Source organism: Misgurnus anguillicaudatus, chromosome 6, assembly GCF_027580225.2.
Source record: "Misgurnus anguillicaudatus chromosome 6, ASM2758022v2, whole genome shotgun sequence".
In the NCBI taxonomy this organism is placed as follows: domain Eukaryota; kingdom Metazoa; phylum Chordata; class Actinopteri; order Cypriniformes; family Cobitidae; genus Misgurnus; species Misgurnus anguillicaudatus.
Genome location: NC_073342.2, coordinates 25,387,686 through 25,406,740, shown reverse-complemented (window position 1 = coordinate 25,406,740; position 19,055 = coordinate 25,387,686). Strand labels below are relative to the sequence as shown.

The following is a 19,055-nucleotide window of genomic DNA, read 5'->3' as shown; positions in this document are numbered from 1 at the left end:
ATTCCCAGAAAACTGCTCAAAACTAATAACACTAATAACCTGGATGCTGCAAATCATTTTGACAGTTACAGTTTAATAATACACAAAAAATAAATATAAATATGTATTTTATTAACATACATTATATTTACAAATGATTAAACCAAAAAGTGTGTTTGTGACATTTGAACGCCTTGTCTTATCTTAAAACCTAAAGTAAACAGGTTTTTCTGCATTTGTTTAAAATGAGCAAATACATTTTATTTAATCCATATTTAATGTTCCCAACCATACTTTTAAGGTTGTAATCATTTATTAGGCTTATTTCTTTGATAACAACCAGCTGCCTATACATTATCCCTTACGCATTAGCTAACATAAACAATTAACAACATATTTTTACAGTATTTAGTAATTTTTGTTTCTTGTCTGTTCCTGTTAGTTAATCTGCAATAAATAATTTCAATAGATACAATTTCTAATTTAAAAAATTAATTTCTTTATTATTAGCTGATATGTTAAGTTTTAAGTTTTTACATTAACATTTAATGCATTTGGCAGATGCTTTAATCTGACTTACAGTGCATTACAATCTATATATCTATGCGTGTTCACTGGGATAAAACCCACAACCTTTAGCAATGCTCTACCACTGAGCTACAGTTGTTATGCTGTACAGTTGTTTTATTGTGTGTGGCAGTAAAAGCTGGAATTTTGTTTATACCGACAATTTCTACTCCGATATAAAATTCCATTTCTTCTCGGCTCGGCCAAAATCCCTAGGCATCTTTACATTGAGAAATTCCCATGTGTCTTTTCTTTCTCATCTTCCTGCCTCAGCTCCTCTAATGATGAAACGCCTAAGTCAGGGGGAGAAACAGATTCCCCCACCCTCCACCTCGTGTTCTTAGGGGCCATTGGCTCCTGAGGGCCGCATATCTCCTCCTCTCACTTGTAGCCAGCAGCAAAGTCTCTCCTCTTCGGTCCTCTCCACAGTTCTTTGTTCATACAGTACAATCATCTGTGTGATATGAGAGCCAGCACTCACAAGCAATTAACACCCAAGCACCCGAAGCTGCCCAGACTCCCCCACAGTTTCTCGGATTCGGAGTTACCCAGCGCACTGGTGATTGGGTGGGTGCTTGTTATTTTTATGTAAATCACAATAATAACGATAAAAATAGAAATATAAAGCACTAGTAATTTGAAGGGCGTCCTCCTGAATGTAAGCGATAATTACAAGAGGATTTGATAAACACGTCATCGTTGATAATAACAAAAATAATAACTAGATGAATCTTTTGTTCCTGTGTAGCTCAGTGGTAGAGCATTACGTTAGCAGCGCAAAAGGTCATGCATTCAAATCCAGACATTTTCTAGGCTAATTTAAACTTAATTAATAAACTTAATCTAGGCTAATTAAATTTTTTTCATATTTGTAAAAACCACACAGCCTTGCAAAGCATACTTAATTTGACTCATACACGTATGCTGATGTTCGATGCATGCACATTGCGATAAATTGCAATATCGCTTGTGTCATACATACTACGTATTCCTGTACGCACATGCGCGACTTACGTTGGTTTTAAAAATTTGCTGGTGCGTGTACCCTCACGTACATTCACCTATACTTCGATCTCTTGACAGAAATACAATATAAAATAGATAACTATACTATCAGTGGTGTATAAAGACCATACATAATGAACTGTATTGTTTTTATTACCTTAGAATAAGCCGTTTTTATTTCCATACACCGTGGGTCCCCTTACATGGAAGTCGCCGTCATGTTTCTACAGTAGCCCTAAACGGACATACTGTTTAATAGAGTGCGTTTGTCCCTACGTTGTCTTATGCTGCATTCACACCAGTCGCGGTAGAGGCGTCAAGCGCGAGTGATTTCAATGTTAAGTCAATGTAAAGACGCGTTTACACGCCTCTGGAGGTCTCGCGGCACGAATGAGACGTTTAGCGCAGCACGTTACACGCGAATCCGCCTCATTTGCACGTCTAGTTCGCGCGAATGATGCCTACTGAGTGTTGCCGCGGGAAACGTGCAAGTTGAACTTTGGTGGAAAATTGTGCCGTGGTAACCAATCAGGAGCTTGCTCTAAAAGTGACGTGATTACAGGAAGCGAGCGGAGTCGGAGAAGCCCCTCCCATGACACAAATTTCCACGTGAATGTCTCGAATGACTAGAATTTTACACGCGGCTTTCACGCGCAAATGAAGCGAGTAAACTCAAAATGTTAAAGCGTCCAACTACGTGCGAATAATGCTTTTTGCCGCCTCTACCACGTTTGGTGTGAATCCAGCATCAGACGCTGACGTGTTTGTCCTGTGGCGGCTACCATAAGCGTTTTAAAATTGTGGACAGAGCTGTCCGCAATCTCACCACCAGATGCCACTAAAATATACACAAACAAGTCCCAGTATATTAATAAACATGCTTCAAAGACATTTTCTTTATATTTCACTCAAGAGCATATTCTGAAAATCAAATAAATATCGAACATATTAAACGATTTCTCAAATTGTGTTTGTTATAGTACAGAATGCGTGGTCATGTGATGGCTTATATTTGGGAATCCTAGCCATAAAACTGTAACCACTTCCAGCTGGTTAGGAATCATCAGTCAGAGGAATGGAGAGGAGGGAGGGAATGATGGACAGATAGAGATGGATACTGCGACTGAGAGTGCTCCAGAGAGAGCCAGTAAACCGTTCCCTGTCCCCTCCAGCCAATAAAACGGCTGCATTAAGATAATAATGCTGTATAGCAATTATTAACGGGCAATAAAAGAGCTTTAGAGCCCTCTTCAGGCTATAAACCGTGTGTGTGTGGGTGTGTGTGTGTGTGTGTGTGTGTGTGTGTGTGTGTGGCAGTGTTCAAATGAGATGGATTTTCTACCATGTGTAGATATTTTGTAATCCAATAACCATGTTAAGAAATCTTGTTATCCTGATCGCAGTAGCTTTTATAAACCAGCTAGTGATCCTACGCAAAATCCATTAGGGGTGACTAAAATAAATGTATGCTTGTATGTTGAATGATTGTACAATTGAATGTGAATTGAATAAATAAAAAAAAATCTGCATAAAAGTAATTTTATTATCCGCATGAAAATGTCAAGATACACGATATGTGAGTAGAATTGAAAATTTACTTAAAATTGAAAAAAGTGCTGTAAATTGATTGGTGGAGGCTGCTAATGATGACTCACCTCTGAGCCAATGAGACGAATCACCAGGCTGATAGTGGGTGGGGTTTCAGAGGTGGTAAATGACGGGCAGCCCTGAGCAACAAAGCATATTAGACAAAATCAATACGGATGCATTGACCGCTTTGAGAAGTAATATCTTCAAATAATTTGAGCTCCTCACTAGTTAGTAAAACACTTTTATTGTCTTTTATTACAATGGAGGCGTAAATGCATCTTTTCAGACCACTAGCAACCAACTTAATTTCACTCTGTGATGCTTAAACTATAATTGAACTGAATCAATTTTACTTTGTTAACAGCAGGAATCTGCAGTGGCAGATGTGGCACCCTGAGTCCTCTCTCAGACAGTTTCCTATAGAGTGAATGATCCAGGATCAGTCCTGAGAATGCAAGAGGGCCCTGGATGTGCCAGCTCCCCATGTTCATCACTAAAGGACGCATATAAAAAAATTATACAGTGTTGTTTCACAATCAAAAACTGTCATAAATACAACAGACAACTCAACATGATTTGTAGAAGTGTTTACGGATGTCTGATTTTTAGCCAGGCAGAAAAACAACCAGGCATAACACCAGGCTTGATGTTAATTATCATTGGTCAAAAGATTTGAGAACAAATCCAATGTTAAAGGGCACCAATTATGCAAAATCCACTTGGATATAATGTGTGTTGGCAGTGGGTGAGCACAACCACCCTATGATGTAAAAAATGTACCCACTCCTTTTTTATCCTTTTTAATTATTAAACCAAAGCAGTCTTATTAGACATGCCGCTTTGACTCTCTTATCAATGTGAGGTCACACTGATAAAGCCCCGCCCACTTACAGTCCTGCATTACCATATTCACTGATGCAGTACCCTTTAAAAAGGTCCTAATAACTACCATTGGGTATAGATAGGTATACATTTGTTTTCAATATGTACCTTTGGCTGCTGTGGGGTAAAACTCCAGAACAAGTGCTGCTCCTTCAGTAAAGACAGTGGCACAGTCACGACCCAGGAAAAGAAAAGAGTGATTCCACACGGGCTGATCCTCAGGAGACCTTGGCAGAGAGACCTGCTCAAAAAACAATCACTGAATAAAGTCTAAATATCAACAATGTGAAACATTTAAGCATCCTTTTAAAGCCACAAAATGTATTTTAGGCATCCTTTTTTATACCACGTTTTTCTGAGAATGTTAAAGCTGACACTTGTTAACCATCATATTATACAAGTGAAAAATCTCTTATCTAAAGATCTTAAGCAAGCTAGCTTGTCCGTGTCTACATCTAAATTAAATGAAACCCTGGCTGTGGAAAGGGATACTGCGATCATCAACAGTTGTGTGTTGTTGTGTGGTTGTTGTGCAGAGACTGAGGTGTATGCATGTATGTATGGCACCTGCTCAAAGCTCTGCGGGTGGAGTTGGCACTGCTAGCAGATGGCCGTACCCTGAGGGCACCTAGCAAACCTGCTGTCTGACCGAATACTTCGGAAGATGGAGGATGTTTGTTTTCCACACCACAGCAGACAACCTCTGGCAGTCACAAATGAGCACTCTTCTCCTGAGATCCTCAGTCCTAAAATGTCATTGGCACTTTGGTCCCCCGGTACACACAAAGGTCAATAGCGACTGAGACTCCTGACGTTCTGCATTGATTCAGTCTACAGTGCCATTACACTTGGCAATTACGCATTCAACTGACATTCTAATTATGGAAATACATGCAAATTTACAGAATACTAACACTAAATACTAAATCTAACCTAAATTAGACTAGCACTGAAAATGTTTGTGATTTTTAAGACAATGTTTTACAAGCTCCTTCAAAACCAAGTTACACTAACTGCCTATGCGCAAATTTTAATAAGGTATCGCAATGCTACAATTTTAAAGGTTCAAAGCATTAAAAAGCATGGCACATAGTTGCTGCCAACAGTAACTGAGATTTTCCAAAAAAAAAGGCCTGTTTTATTTAGGATAATGCCTTAGAATGAAGCTTTCCATGAAGGCGGCAACCCACAAGGTTTAGTAACCGCTACATATCAGGGCCGCTACATATTATATGTTTACTGTATGTATACAGGGAGTGCAGAATTATTAGGCAAGTTGTATTTTTGAGGATTACTTTTGTTATTGTACAACTACAGTGCTCTTGGTCAATTCAAAATGTTAACAAACCCTCAAACCTGAACATTTAAGTAGTAAAAGTGAAATTTTGGCTTTCTTAAGAGAATATTTCTATGTACATCATTATTAGGCAACTATTAGTGTGCAGAATTATTAGGCATCTAAATGAAAAACAAAGATTTTACCATCTCACTTGTTTTTTTTCACCTGTTAAAGTGAGAATAATAAACAAACTCTACATTTACAAAAAAAATTAATAAAACAATAAAAAATATATAGACTCAGTAACCAACAGTGTTGGGGAAAGTTACTTTTAAAAGTAATGCATTACAATATTAAGTTACTCCCCAAAAAAGTAACTAATTGCGTTACTTAGTTACTTTTCATGGAAAGTAATGCCTACGTTACTTTTGCGTATCTTTTGCGTTACTTTTTCTTACTTGGCTTAGACTTGATCTCTTTCAGGCCTTACAGGTGTTTTTTATGATTGCAAAAATGTCAGCTCTGGCCTGCAATCTCCGTTTCTAACTCAAACGGTTCGCGCTAAGGCGCACAGAGTGTGTAATTCTACGTTAATATGTTCAGTTTAATTCAGTACATTGTTTTATTTTAAAATTGAATTAATTAAACTAAAAAGTAACTCGCATTACTTTTTTGAAAAAGTAACTCAAATATTAATGTGTACATTTATAAAGTAATGCATTACTTTACTCGTTACTTCAGAAAAGTAATATTATTACGTAATGCGCGTTACTTGTAATGCGTTACCCCCAACACTGGTGACCAATATAGCCACCCTTCTTTTCGATAACAGTCACAAGCCTTCCATTCACGGATTCAGTCAGTTTCTTGATCTGGTCTGAACCAACATTTTGTGCAGACGCAACCACAGCCTCCCAGACACTGTTCAGAGACGTGTACGGTTTACCTTCACTGTAAATGTCCTGCTTAAGAAGGGATCAAAAGGTCTCAATAGGGTTTAAGTCAGGTGAAGAAGGGGGCCATGGCATTAGTTTTTCATCTCTAAGGCCTTTACTGGCCAGCCATGCAGTGGAGTACTTGTGCCCTCCATAGGTAAAGCAACAAAATTCCCCTGTATCGATTCGGTTTACATAGAAAGCTTCATTCTAAGGCATCCTATATAACACACTTAACTACATCTAGAGAAGCCAAGATTAATGAATTGTACAAAACACTGTTGACAATCACAATAAACAACAAAACCATATTCTTTAATACATTTGCATAAGATGCATCAGACCACTTTACATAACAGAGATAAACAGGGTGCTATATGACTATCTATAGTGTGTCGCACATGGAGAAATGCCACAACACTGACTGGGCACAGATGGCATAAGGGCAGGATGACAGAGTTATCACCTCCACATGCACATGGAGAAACAAACACACATACCCGAACTTACATGCGCGCATACAAACACAAGCATGGCTCTTACTGTTATCCAATCAGATCGCGTGTAAAACAAGTAAACACAGACCTGTAGAAAGACAGAAGAGAAATGCTAGTATTGGCAGAAAAATAATGGATGGAGAGGTTCATGTGATCGATACGGTGAACCTTGGGTCTCAGTGGGAAACGTTTTAGCTACAAGAGTATGAAAAAGATGACACATGCTTACTTATAGTAGTCTGAGAGCTGTGTGTGCATGTGGCAGCAAAAGAAGAGCGTGTGAAAAAGTGTGTTGGCAAAGATTTGCTCTAATGGCAGAAGTCTTCAATGTGCCAGGAAATGCAGGAAAATGACACAGTTATACACATGGGCAAACACTCATATGTGAGATCAGAGATGCCAAAACCTGCTTTAGTAAAGCCTTTATTACTTCACCTTACTGTCCCCTTGTCCATCTGGTTGTTTGTTTCTCTGCTTTAAATGGTTTACATTTCCGTTAAGACTCTAATACATTCAGCTATCCTTTATAATAATAGTAAATCAAATGAAGGAGATAAGTTAGAAATAAAAGTATAGCAGATGGTTTCAGTCTGTAGAGTCAGATTTTGGGGTTAATTTAGAGATAATGTTAGATTTCGGATATGTTTAGGATTTAGGGGGTTATGGTACACCCTATAATTTCTCTCAGATTTTAATAGTAGTACAATATTACGTAGGTTTAATGTATATTGGTGAATTAGTGCTGTGCATTTGGCTTTTAAACCTGTGGCCAGCCGTGTGCAGTGAGGGTAGGAACTTTAAAAGCATATTCAGATGGATCAGGAAACCAGACCGACCTCACTGAGACGCCTGTAGCCCTGGGATCACGTAGCAGCACATTGCTTCTAAAAGAAAAGACAGTGTTTAGAAAAAATATCCAAAGCATTTTTCTGTGACTGGCAGGGACACAGCCTTCATAAAACTGGATTTAATATAACAACAATCACTGCACACATATGAGAAAATGAATACAAGAGAGGACAGACCACCAGCCCTCCCTATGATTGCTGTTACAACCCCTTCTGATGAAACCATTTGAAAAAGGTGAAAGGTAAATAAAACATGGATTTGCACTTCCACTTTGCTTGCCTTGGCAACAACTCAACTATTATTAGCAGCACAGTCTGTGTGTGACAAGAACCACAGAGGGAATGGAGGCATCTGAGCCCACCTGTGTCTATCAACACTTATAGAATCACACCTTCTAGCTTTACAGTAGACTGTACCATTATTCATATAAAGGTATCTTTACAGTTTACAATTTAATGTCATTATTAATTTGAGGAAACTTTACAGTGGACTGTACCATTATTTATTTGAGGCATCTTTACAGTTTACAGTTAAATTGGGGTATATTTACAGTGGACTACTCCATTATTAATTTGATGTATCTCTCCAGTTTACAATAAATGAGGTAACTTTACAGATAACTGTTCAATTGTTAATTTGAGACTTTACAGTTTGAGGTATCTTTACAGTAAAATGTATTATTATTAATTTGGGGTATCTTTACAGTGAACAGTGCCATTGATCATTTTCAGTAACTTCACACTATCCCATTATTAGTTTGAGGAAACTTTACAGTGGACTGTACCATTATTTATTTGAGGCATCTTTACAATTTACAGTTAAATTGGGGTATATTTACAGTGCACTGTACCATTATTTATTTGAGGCATCTTTACAGATTACAGTTAAATTGGGGAATATTTACAGTGCACTATACCCTTATTTATTTGAGGCGTCTTTACGGTTTACAGTTCAATTGGAGTATATTTACAGTGGACTGTGCCATTACTTATTTGAGGTGTCTTTATGATTTATTTGAGGCATCTTTACAGTGCCATTATTTATTTGAGGCGTATTTACAGTTTACAGTTAAATTGGGGTATATTTACAGTGGAATGTGCCATTACTTATTTGAGGTGTCTTTATGGCTTATTTGAGGCATCTTTACACTTTACAGTTAAATTGTGGTATATTTACAGTGGAATGTGACATTATTTATTTGAGGCGTCTTTACAGTTAAATTTGGGCATCTTTACAGTGGACTGTACCATTATTTATTTGAGGTATCTTTACAGTAAACTGTTCAATTGTTAAGTTGAAACGTTACAGTTTAACGTTTGAGGTATCTTAACAGTAAAATGTACCAATATTTATTTGAGGAATCTTTACAGTTTACAGTTAAATTGGGGTATATTTACAGTGGACTGTACCATTATTTATTTGAGGCATCTTTACAGTTTACAGTTAAATTGGGGTATATTTACAGTGGACTGTACCATTATTAATTTAAGGCATCTTTACTGTTTACAGTTAAATTGGGGTATATTTACAGTGGACTGTACCATTATTAATTTGAGGCATCTTTACAGTTAAATTGGGGTATATTTACAGTGGACTATACTATTATTTATTTAAAATATCTTTACAGTTTAGTTAAATTGGGGTATTCTGTATTTACAGTGGACTGTACCATTATTTATTTAAGGCATCTTTACAGTTAAACTGGGGTATATTTACAGTGGACTGTACCATTATTAATTTAAGGCATCTTTACAGTTTACAGTTAAATTGGGGTATATTTGTAGTAGACTGTACCATTGTTTATTCGAGACATCTTTACAGTTTACAATTAAATTGGGGTACATTTACAGTGGACTGTATCGTTATTTATTTGAGGTATCTTTACAGTGAACAGTGCCATTAATCATTTTCAGTAACTTTACAATATACCATTATTAATTTGAGAAAACTTTACAGTGCACTGTATCATTATTTATTTGATGTATCTTTACAGTGGATGGTACTACTATTCATTTAAGGCATCTTTACAATGGACCATATCATTACTTATTCAAGGTATCTTTAAAGTGAACCCTACAATTATTAACTTGAGGCATTTTTTTAAAATGGACTGTACCATTATTGAAATGTCTTTACAGTGGATAGTCCCATTATTATTTCATACTTTAAATGTGGACTGTTCTATTTTTCCAAGGTATCTTTACATTAAACAGTGCCATATAGCACAGTTGACTATACCGTTATCCATTTAAGGTATGTTGATTTGTAATCAAACCATTTATGAGCATAATAAGTAGGCTAGTTCTGGTTAAGGCAATACTTGCTTTTCCTACTCTTGTGACATGGTTAACGTTTGAACAAACCAGTGTAAGATGCTACATTGCTTGGCAACTGTAAAAACCTTCATTATGCTTATTAACTATGTTGCAAAAAATACATTTTATTGTGATTATTACTATTAAAAAACTCTATAAATATCATACTGTTGTTGACGTTTGGTTATCACAAACAGGCAGGTGCACAACCATTTACCCACCCTGCTGATAACTCACACAATACACCCACGTGTACACACCAGGAGTTTTTCGCTCTAACATGACCCTTTCTCTCAAATGTTACAGATGAAGCTTTTAAAGCACCAATTTTAGCATGCGATGCAACGAGTGCTGTCGCAGTTAACCATACAGATCACAGAATCTAAGTGCATTAGCATGTGACACAATAACACACACTTTACACAACTATGATATTAAAACTACCAGCTAAAAGGTAAAAATGCAGGCAAAATGACTACAATTATATCACTTACTGTAAGTGTTACGACACAGCACACTGTACCTGTGCAAGTTAAAATCGGCAACTATGCGTGCCACAGCTATCAAGGAACCAACTGGAATCCTGAAGGGTTTGTTTACAGACTGCAGCAACACCTAAGAATGAAGACACAGACAAAAAACAGATGGGGGCATTTTGCAATGAGAGACAAAGAAATAACCATTGGCTCATTTTTCACACTAAGCACGGCTGCCCATCTCTAAGATGCATGCGGCTACACGCGCCGACATATTAAACTCAATACCTCCTGGCACGGAGAAGATCAATGGTGAGATTGAGTTAATAGGAAATTGTGAGAGGGCATGATTAAGTTAGATCTTCTATCGGGAGCCAGAAACAGGAAGTTGGATATTGGGTATCTCAATTAAATAGGATCTTATTAGCACAAAATACTTTTACATATCTAAATAGGTCTGAAATTCATTATTACATTCAGTACAACACCAACAGTTTAAGATAAATCACTATGCATTCTATATGGAGCCATGAGTATTTGACACTTACAGTAGTACGTAAAGCAAGTGTTGTGTTAACCATATTAGAGCATAGTGTAGCAACAACAAATGCTAGATCCCTTTATTTAATAAATAGCATAAATTAAGTTGTGATGTGACTCATAAGTGAATCGTACCTCAAAGCCTGTGAAGTAGAAACAGGGCTGCCTGGGAAGGAGGCTAAGTTTACGCACCATGGTGACATAGAGACGCGTCCCAGATGACTCTGGGTCCCTGGGACTCTAAAGGTAGAAATAGGTTATAGTAAGATCTCAACAATTAAACACATACTTGATTATTTTTCATGTTCAGAGTAGGTTTTGCATGCTCTTTGTGCAGTATTATTAATAGATTTTCAACAATGCACTTTAAAAAAAATGATATTGTATGTTTGGGTCAAATTTTATGTTGCATTAAAAAAAAGTTGATGTGAAATTTGCACTGTAAAATTTTCATGAGTATTTGTTTGAGAAATGTGCTTACTGTAAATGTCATTACTGTAATGCACAAGAAACCATTAAAATGACCTACTGTAATTCAGATAATATGTGGACCTTTTATTGAGATTTATACACTATCTGAAAGCTAAATAAATTTTGAATAAAGCTATTTATAAATCTGGAATCTGAGGGGGCAAAAAAATCTAAATTTGACAATTTGCAAAATATCTTCATGGAGATCTTTATACAGTATGTACATTTTTGGGGCATAAAAAATCTATAATTTTGACCCATACAATGTACTGTTGGCTATTGCTACAAATATCCAAATGCGAATTATGATTGGTTTTGTGATCCAGGGTTACATCTTAATTTAAAGGGGTGGTTCAATGGTATTTCATGCATTCTGACTTATTGACACAGTTATAGAGTTGTTTCCTCATGCTAAACGTAGGCAAAGTGTCAAAAAAGCAGTTGGGCGTGTTACAGAGTATTTCTGTGCCGAATGCACTTCGCTAGGGTTCGTACAAGTTTCGGAAAGTTTTTTTTTTTCGATTACAGGTCCAGCTGATGTTTCAGGGGTTTCTATACGTGTCACTTCTTTTTATGGTCACTTCCCCCGGAAAACCCCGCCCACCTGTCAATCAGCGGGAGACGCTAGAACATAACATCACGCGACACAGTTGTGTTTAATTTCAAAACTCAACAATGGCATAAATGAAGAAGTGTGGTTTTGGATGTAAGGAGAAGAAAGTCAGCCTTATGGAAACAATGGATATAGTTTATTATCCGGGGTAGCAGCGGAGTTTTGTGTGTGTGTGTTTGATGCGCTGGATTTCATTGAAAAGTCCCAACCGGGTCACGAGTTGCATGTGGTAAGTAAGACTTCTGTCTTATGTTGGAAATATGCCGTGCATATTATATTAAAGACGTGAACATGTAGTGAATCATAAGTTAAACAGTGTTGTATTGTGTTGCATGACTCGTACTCGCTCCTCCCGCGGTAGTAACTCCTCCTTCTTCATTTTTTCGTATGTTATTGGAAAGATTAGGTAAAGCTAATCTTTCTTTTATAAATCTGATTAAACTAAAGACTCTTCGTGTGTTACAGTACAGTATGTGAGCTTTAACATATGCTGAGTTGTTTTTTAACCCAAGATGCTGGGTTAACCTTGTTGGGTCAAATATAAACATTTTCTGGGTTAATTTAACTCAATGTCTGGGCTTTTTACCTTTTGACCCAAACATTAAATGCATTTTAATGTAATTTTTATGGTTATGGGAAAATGTAAATTAAAAATGTTTTAATGAGATTCACTAATCAAAATAAATATTTTAGGGAATACCGGTACATTAAAAAACACCATTAAAACACAGATTATCCTTCTAGACGTCGAACACCACATTCTTACCAGCAGAACAGTACATAAACTCAGTCATGACTGGTTTACTTCCTTTAAAATATGACCCTCTGAATAATAGAGACGGCTTGTGTTTAAGCGTGGTCTCTTATCTTCCGTGTGTGTACGTCTGTGAGTGCATCTGTGTGTGTGTGTGTGTGTGTGTGTGTAGGTGACACACAAGGCCATTGAGAATGTGTGATTACAGTTCAGGGCTCTCATGAGCGTCTTCTATTAAAACAACACTGAGAGGATCAATGTTTATGGGCATCATAAAATATCACTGGTGAGGGCAGTACAGCACAGAGTATTCATCACAGCGCCAGTCTAAACAATGATGCATGACTGTCTCAAACTGAGCCAGTCCATCAACATTTCAGCACTTTGGATTCATTCTTCATGAAAAACATACACTAGTAAATATAAAAAATGCTTTTTAATCATTATCAAAAGTGCAAAATCGAGAAATGTAGAGTCTGTAATGGACTATGTGTAAAGCATCTATTGTGAATACAATAAGCAATAGAGACAGAGCGCAGCGCGTCACAACCTGAAAACCACGCCCACCGGGGGGGAAGCAATCCAAGTCTCCATTGACTTTGTATTGCAAAAGGCCGCCTCCTTGTCATTTCTGGCTTATAACAAAAAACTGAACAATGCCCAAAAGCTGCCCCGGGACAACATGCACAGCCAACAAGCCAAAGAACCCAGAAACAAGCTTCCACAAGCTGTCGAGCCGCAAAACCCAGCCTTTAAGGAGAATAAAGTGGATCGCCGACTACGTTTCCCCCTATTGGACGCAGTTTTACTAATAGGAGTACTATGAAAAGTTGCCTGTTTCCATTTTTGGTCTAAACGCTCGTTTTTTGAAGTCGACAGCCCACAAAAACGTATTTTTTTTTTTTTTGGCGTGTTAGATGTACACCTTGTCACACATCAGCTTTTAGGTATTATTCTGTTTTTAAGTTTAATCTGTAAATAAGTTTTTATAAGCTGTCAACCCCAAAAAACGAGCGCCTAAAGACACAGAAATGGACACAGGCAACCCCCCACAGCACTCCTACAAGTAGAACTGCGTCCACTAGGGGGAAACGCAGTCGGCGATCCACTTTATTCTCCTTAAAGACTGGGTTTTACGGCTCGACAGCTTATAAAAACTTATTTCTGGGTTCTTTGGCTTGTTAGCTGTACATATTGTCACACAGCTGCTTTTAGGCATTATTTAGTTTTTTGTTATAAGCCAGAAATGACAAGGAGGCGGCTTCTCGCAATACAAAGTCAATGGAGACGGTTGGATTGAATTCCCCCCCGGTGGGCGTGGTTTTCAAATTTGCATAACTGCGCTCTGTCTCTATTTAAAAATAAGTAGGGGAAAGCAGGGGCAAAAGTACTGTACAGATAATGTTTAAGACAGGGATATATTTTTTTGCTGTGGTCAATAGCTCACACGTATGGTATATCAATACCAGGTGGAATTTTGAACAAATATAAAAGGACTTCAGTATAATTTCACTTTGAACATAAGTATCGCATTGTTACTTTTGACCCTGACAGCTGGGAAGAAAGTAACAGGTGGGTAAAAAGTAACACAACAGAACAAGATAGATTTTTGTATTACACATGTTTTAGTAAATATACATGACTATGACCTTGTTAATATGTAACTGCAAACATATTTTTGTGTTTATCTTTGAAAAAAATAATTAGATTACATTATTATTTTAAATTTCAGTTTCATCAAATGTTTCAAAAGCAACCCGACAGTACAAACTTTATTTGTTGTGAATAAAAAAAATGTTCAACAGTATGAGCACTAAGAAAATTATATTAAATTAAATAAGCATAGTCTAAATTCTTAACATAATGCAACAGTATTAGCAGCAAGACAAAAGTAAAAAGTAGTGATGCACCGATGTATTTATCGGCCGATTTTTGATGAATTTGAAACCATCTGCATATCGGCAATAGCACGAAAAGCCGATACCGATTGTTTATTAATTAACTGCATAAAGAAATCCATTATATGTAAAAAATGAGTTAATGTTGTTAATAAAATAAATGCTGAATAGCAAAAACCACCTTTGAAGGTTGTCATGCTGTCTTATTATATTTGTTTTAGCTTAATTTGTGCCTCTCTTATTATGTTGGTCAGTTGAATGTTAATTCAAATCCATGTTCAGTAAAAATAATTTGATGCAGAAATAAACTAGCTAATAGACCAACTGTATAGTATTGTATACAAGTGTTTAATATCGGTATCGGCCAGAAGTTGTCTGTTTAAATCGGAATCGGCCCAAAAAAATCCTATCGGTGCATCCCTAGTAACAAGTGTTACTTTACATTTAAACCTGATTTACTTTTATTTTGAAAAACTCTGAGAAGGTACAGTAAACTTAAATCAGAATGTGTTACAGTACTAAATAACCTATAGATTGATCAGTACTATATCACATGAAATGAGAAACATGCTACGTTATAAGAAAAATTGACCGTTTTAGGAATTTACTTATCATGGTCGAAAACAGCTTTCTGGACCTACACGCGTGAAACGATGACAAAATAACATGTTATTTCGCTGTGCCATTCGCGCTTACCACGCCACAGGATGCCTATTCGCATCTTAGCATTGATTTAACATGTAAATCACTCCGCTTGACGCCTCTTCCGCGTCTGGTGTGAACGCACAGTTACAAAGTTTTTAAAACTTAAGCATTAAATTAAATTTTTATTAATAAAAAAAACATAAATTTATATTATTGTTTATAAAAGTTAAAAATAAAAATTACTAAATTAAAAATATTTACATCACAATATGAAAATGTCTAATTAAATACTTAAATACAAAAATAATAAAGAATCCAAAAATGTTATTAAAATACATTTTACATTTACACTGTTCATTTGGCAAACAATTTTATCCAAAGCAACTAACAGTACATTTAATTTATACATTTTTCTTTTATCAGTATGTGTGTTCTCTTGGGTCAAACCCATGACATTTGGGATGCTAACGCAATGCTCTACCAGTTAAGCGACAGGCACACAGATAATTTTGTATTTATTTTTTATATTTCAGACTGATTTGATTTAGTATATATTGAAAAGAGAGATGCCATTGCAGTGGCCACGGTGAGAAATAAATAGTTTATGACTTTCAGTCTGCAATCTTTGATGAAGGAGAAACGTGCTGCCCAATCTCATGTGAACACGTCCGCTCTGTCTCTGTGGCTTTTGGCCAGACACTGACAGCTAAAGGGTTGAAGATAGACAAACTGGAGATAAAACACCATCTCAGGACACTAGAGCCGTCTTTCTGTGTCTCCTACCTGTCTGTCTGACTTTTCTTGCTTTTTAATCAACTATTCAGCAGTATTGGCATCCAACCATAATTTGTACTGATCCAAACAAGCGTTTCTCTCTGGTTTTATAGTATACTATGTACTGCATCACCACAGATCAGTTGTTTAAATTAAAGCATCTACCAAATGCATAAATATAAAAATGGCCCACACCCCATAATACCACCTTCCAAATGATTAGCAATGGTTACTAGCTGTTTGAAAATCGACAAACCAATTGATACATCAAGCCAAGTTCGCCTTTAATTTTTTTCATCCAACAACTAATTATTATTCAAGACAATATGCTTCTTAACCGATGTTCAAATACCATTAAAGCGCTTAAACCTAAAGCTGAACCTGAGCTCGACTTCTGTTGGAGGTTGACGGAGGAAATATGGTTTATTCATGTTGCTCTCTATACTCCACACAGACTTTCTTTGATGAATTGTGCCTGAGGCATCTCCTGTCGCTCAATATCACCGGAGCTGCAGGTATCCAGCACCCTAACCGAGGCTCGCAGCGGGGATGACGAGCTGTGCTCAAATCACTTGAATGATTCGGCAGCGTGCCGTTTCCTTTCGCAGTGCCGTGCGGTAGGGCTGAATGGCCAGGAGTGAAATCGTAAATGTCAAGAGCAGGGATGTAAATAAGCAAGCCTAAATTTCTCTATGGCTGGTAGCAAAGAAAGCACTCGCTTAGACCATAATGACTTATATATAAATGTGAGATTGTGATTGGATGCAGCTGGTCATGTGACGTAGTTGAGCCAATCATAAAAGTACTTGGATGATAGAAGCAGAAGGTTACAGAAGCATTGATGACTGACCTGCACCAGCTCTAGGTGATAATGATGAAACGGGTGCAGATACGGCACGGGCAGCCGGAAATGGGCCAGAAGCTCTTTGGTTCGACCATCAGCCACGGTGAGGGTAACATCTGCGAGAGAAACAAACAGTTGACATAAAACTTTTCAAATTTAGGGCAGTGTCTCAAATTTTATCGAGCTACCCACCCTGCCGTTTTGGGCATCCAGGAAGAGTGCAAGCAAACCAGCCTCAATTTTGAATAAATGTTGCTCGAATCCTAGCTGTAAACCTGATAATAAACCTAGCTTTAAAATCTGGTTAAAGGCGGGGTGCATGATTTTTGAGAAACGCTTTGGAAAAGGGAGTCGGGCTGAGTACCAAAATGCACTTGTAGCCAATCAGCAGTAAGGGGCGTGTCTACTAACTGACATCGTTGCCTGGGTTGCGTATGTGTGGGGCGGGTTTATCAAAAGAAGGTCCAGATTGTATTGGGGAAGGGGCATGTTTGTTTAGGTGATTTCAAAAATCAACATAGGCTTCCAGAGATCATGCACCCCGCCTTTAATACATTTTTTACCAAGACCAACAAGGATGTTTATCCAGCAGGATGCCCTAAATCACATTTGCATTGTGCCAGTGTGTGGTCCCAGAGAAAAACAGCATCTTTCTCCATCGTCTGATGGGCGCTGATCCAATAAACACCCACAAAGTCTAGATCTTTGTTTGATTTTGGTCTCATTTCAACCTTTGACAAGACAATCCATCTTTCCCTTGTTTAACAGGCAAAGACAAACATCACAAAGGATATCCAGCTAAGCAGAGGAACTTGTTCCCAGACTCTTAAGCAAAACGTCTCCGATCTTATTACGTGCCCAACAACGCGTTTCCTTCCTGGTCCTGTGAGGTTGGAAAGCTAACCAATAAGAGAAAAGCTAGTAGACACCGTCAGGATTAGAGATGTTTTGGATTCTTCAGGAACTCGCTCAATGGATACCATCCATCAGCATTCCTCACACATCCACGACTATGGCTCACTTTTTCTCTTCAGGAGAGCCATTAAAGCCCGGTGTGTAATTATTCTGTCAGTTTACAGAAAGCACATAGCTGGAATAATCAGACCCGCGGTCTGCAATTATCATCAACACATGGACCCTTTCAAAACCCGGCCTACCAAAGCAGTGAAAACAATTTCACACCGATAGATTTTTCTGTCATTCTTTCCTTTTTGCTTTCTCTCATGGCGGCAACAGGAAGAAAGCTTGCCCATTAATATTCAACAGGTCCAGTCAAGCGCAATACTGGTTCTGATATCAGCTTTGTGGATTTCTTTAGGTGAAAAGGGATTTAAAACAAAACTGAAACATGACTATAGATGGATAGATAGATAAGTGTAGATAGATTGTGTTAGTCGGGCGAATACTCACCCTTCCGATGGGTTTCCCATTTGGTGTCCCTTAGCTCCACCCTGATTGTCTCCTCCCATGAGGGGTTGTGTGTAGGGTGAGGTGGGCACCTGGTTACGGCGTGGCTCCTCCAATCACATGCCACATCCGCATGACTCCTCCTACAAGCACAAATACAGAAAATAAATATATACAATAAGTCTCAATTACAAGCCAACAGTACACACAAAACAATATATGTAAAAGTCTGCATTATTATTAGTAGTAGTACTAGTATAAATAATAAACCATAGCACATGCATGTTTATTAATAAAATAATTTACATAACCAATCAAAAAATATAAACGATCAAAATGAAATGACACCAATGAAAACATTTTTAATATAATTTTTGTAAAAAATGTAAATATTGCAATTTGACTAAATTTCCCTTCACCAGATCTCATTGAATATATTCATGCGGAAATCAATGTTTGATAAATATTTGTGCGTTTTATAATTGCTATTGCACAATTAGCCGTCTCAATCCTCTTTGAGGATTTTCCACTAAACATAATCCTCAAGCAACAAACAAGTTGGCAGCTCGCCAGTCTAGAAAGTTTTGTAAGTAACCTTTTGCCCTTTCCACAAAAACAAGACTTCACCTGTTACAAAACACACAGAAAGCTGAATTCAGGTTGCTAATGCCTACTTATCACAAAAATCCTTTCTCCAAAACCTTTTCAGCTTTATTAATAAAGAAGTCCTGTATG

At 37.3% G+C, this 19,055-nt stretch overlaps 1 protein-coding gene across 1 annotated transcript in view; it reads right to left on the bottom strand.

Annotated features, from left to right (window-relative positions):
- The window catches only part of ccdc33 (coiled-coil domain containing 33), a 116,231-nt gene that overhangs the window by 57,354 nt on the left and 39,822 nt on the right, over positions 1 to 19,055 (bottom strand). Inside the window, exons 5-12 of the mRNA XM_073868846.1 lie at positions 18,324 to 18,463; positions 16,920 to 17,029; positions 11,050 to 11,154; positions 10,422 to 10,513; positions 7,498 to 7,618; positions 4,132 to 4,264; positions 3,495 to 3,634; positions 3,207 to 3,278 (exon numbers count right to left, since the gene is read on the bottom strand). Of these exons, the coding sequence (XP_073724947.1) occupies positions 3,207 to 3,278; positions 3,495 to 3,634; positions 4,132 to 4,264; positions 7,498 to 7,618; positions 10,422 to 10,513; positions 11,050 to 11,154; positions 16,920 to 17,029; positions 18,324 to 18,463 (913 nt within the window). The remainder of the gene's footprint in view (positions 1 to 3,206; positions 3,279 to 3,494; positions 3,635 to 4,131; positions 4,265 to 7,497; positions 7,619 to 10,421; positions 10,514 to 11,049; positions 11,155 to 16,919; positions 17,030 to 18,323; positions 18,464 to 19,055) is intronic.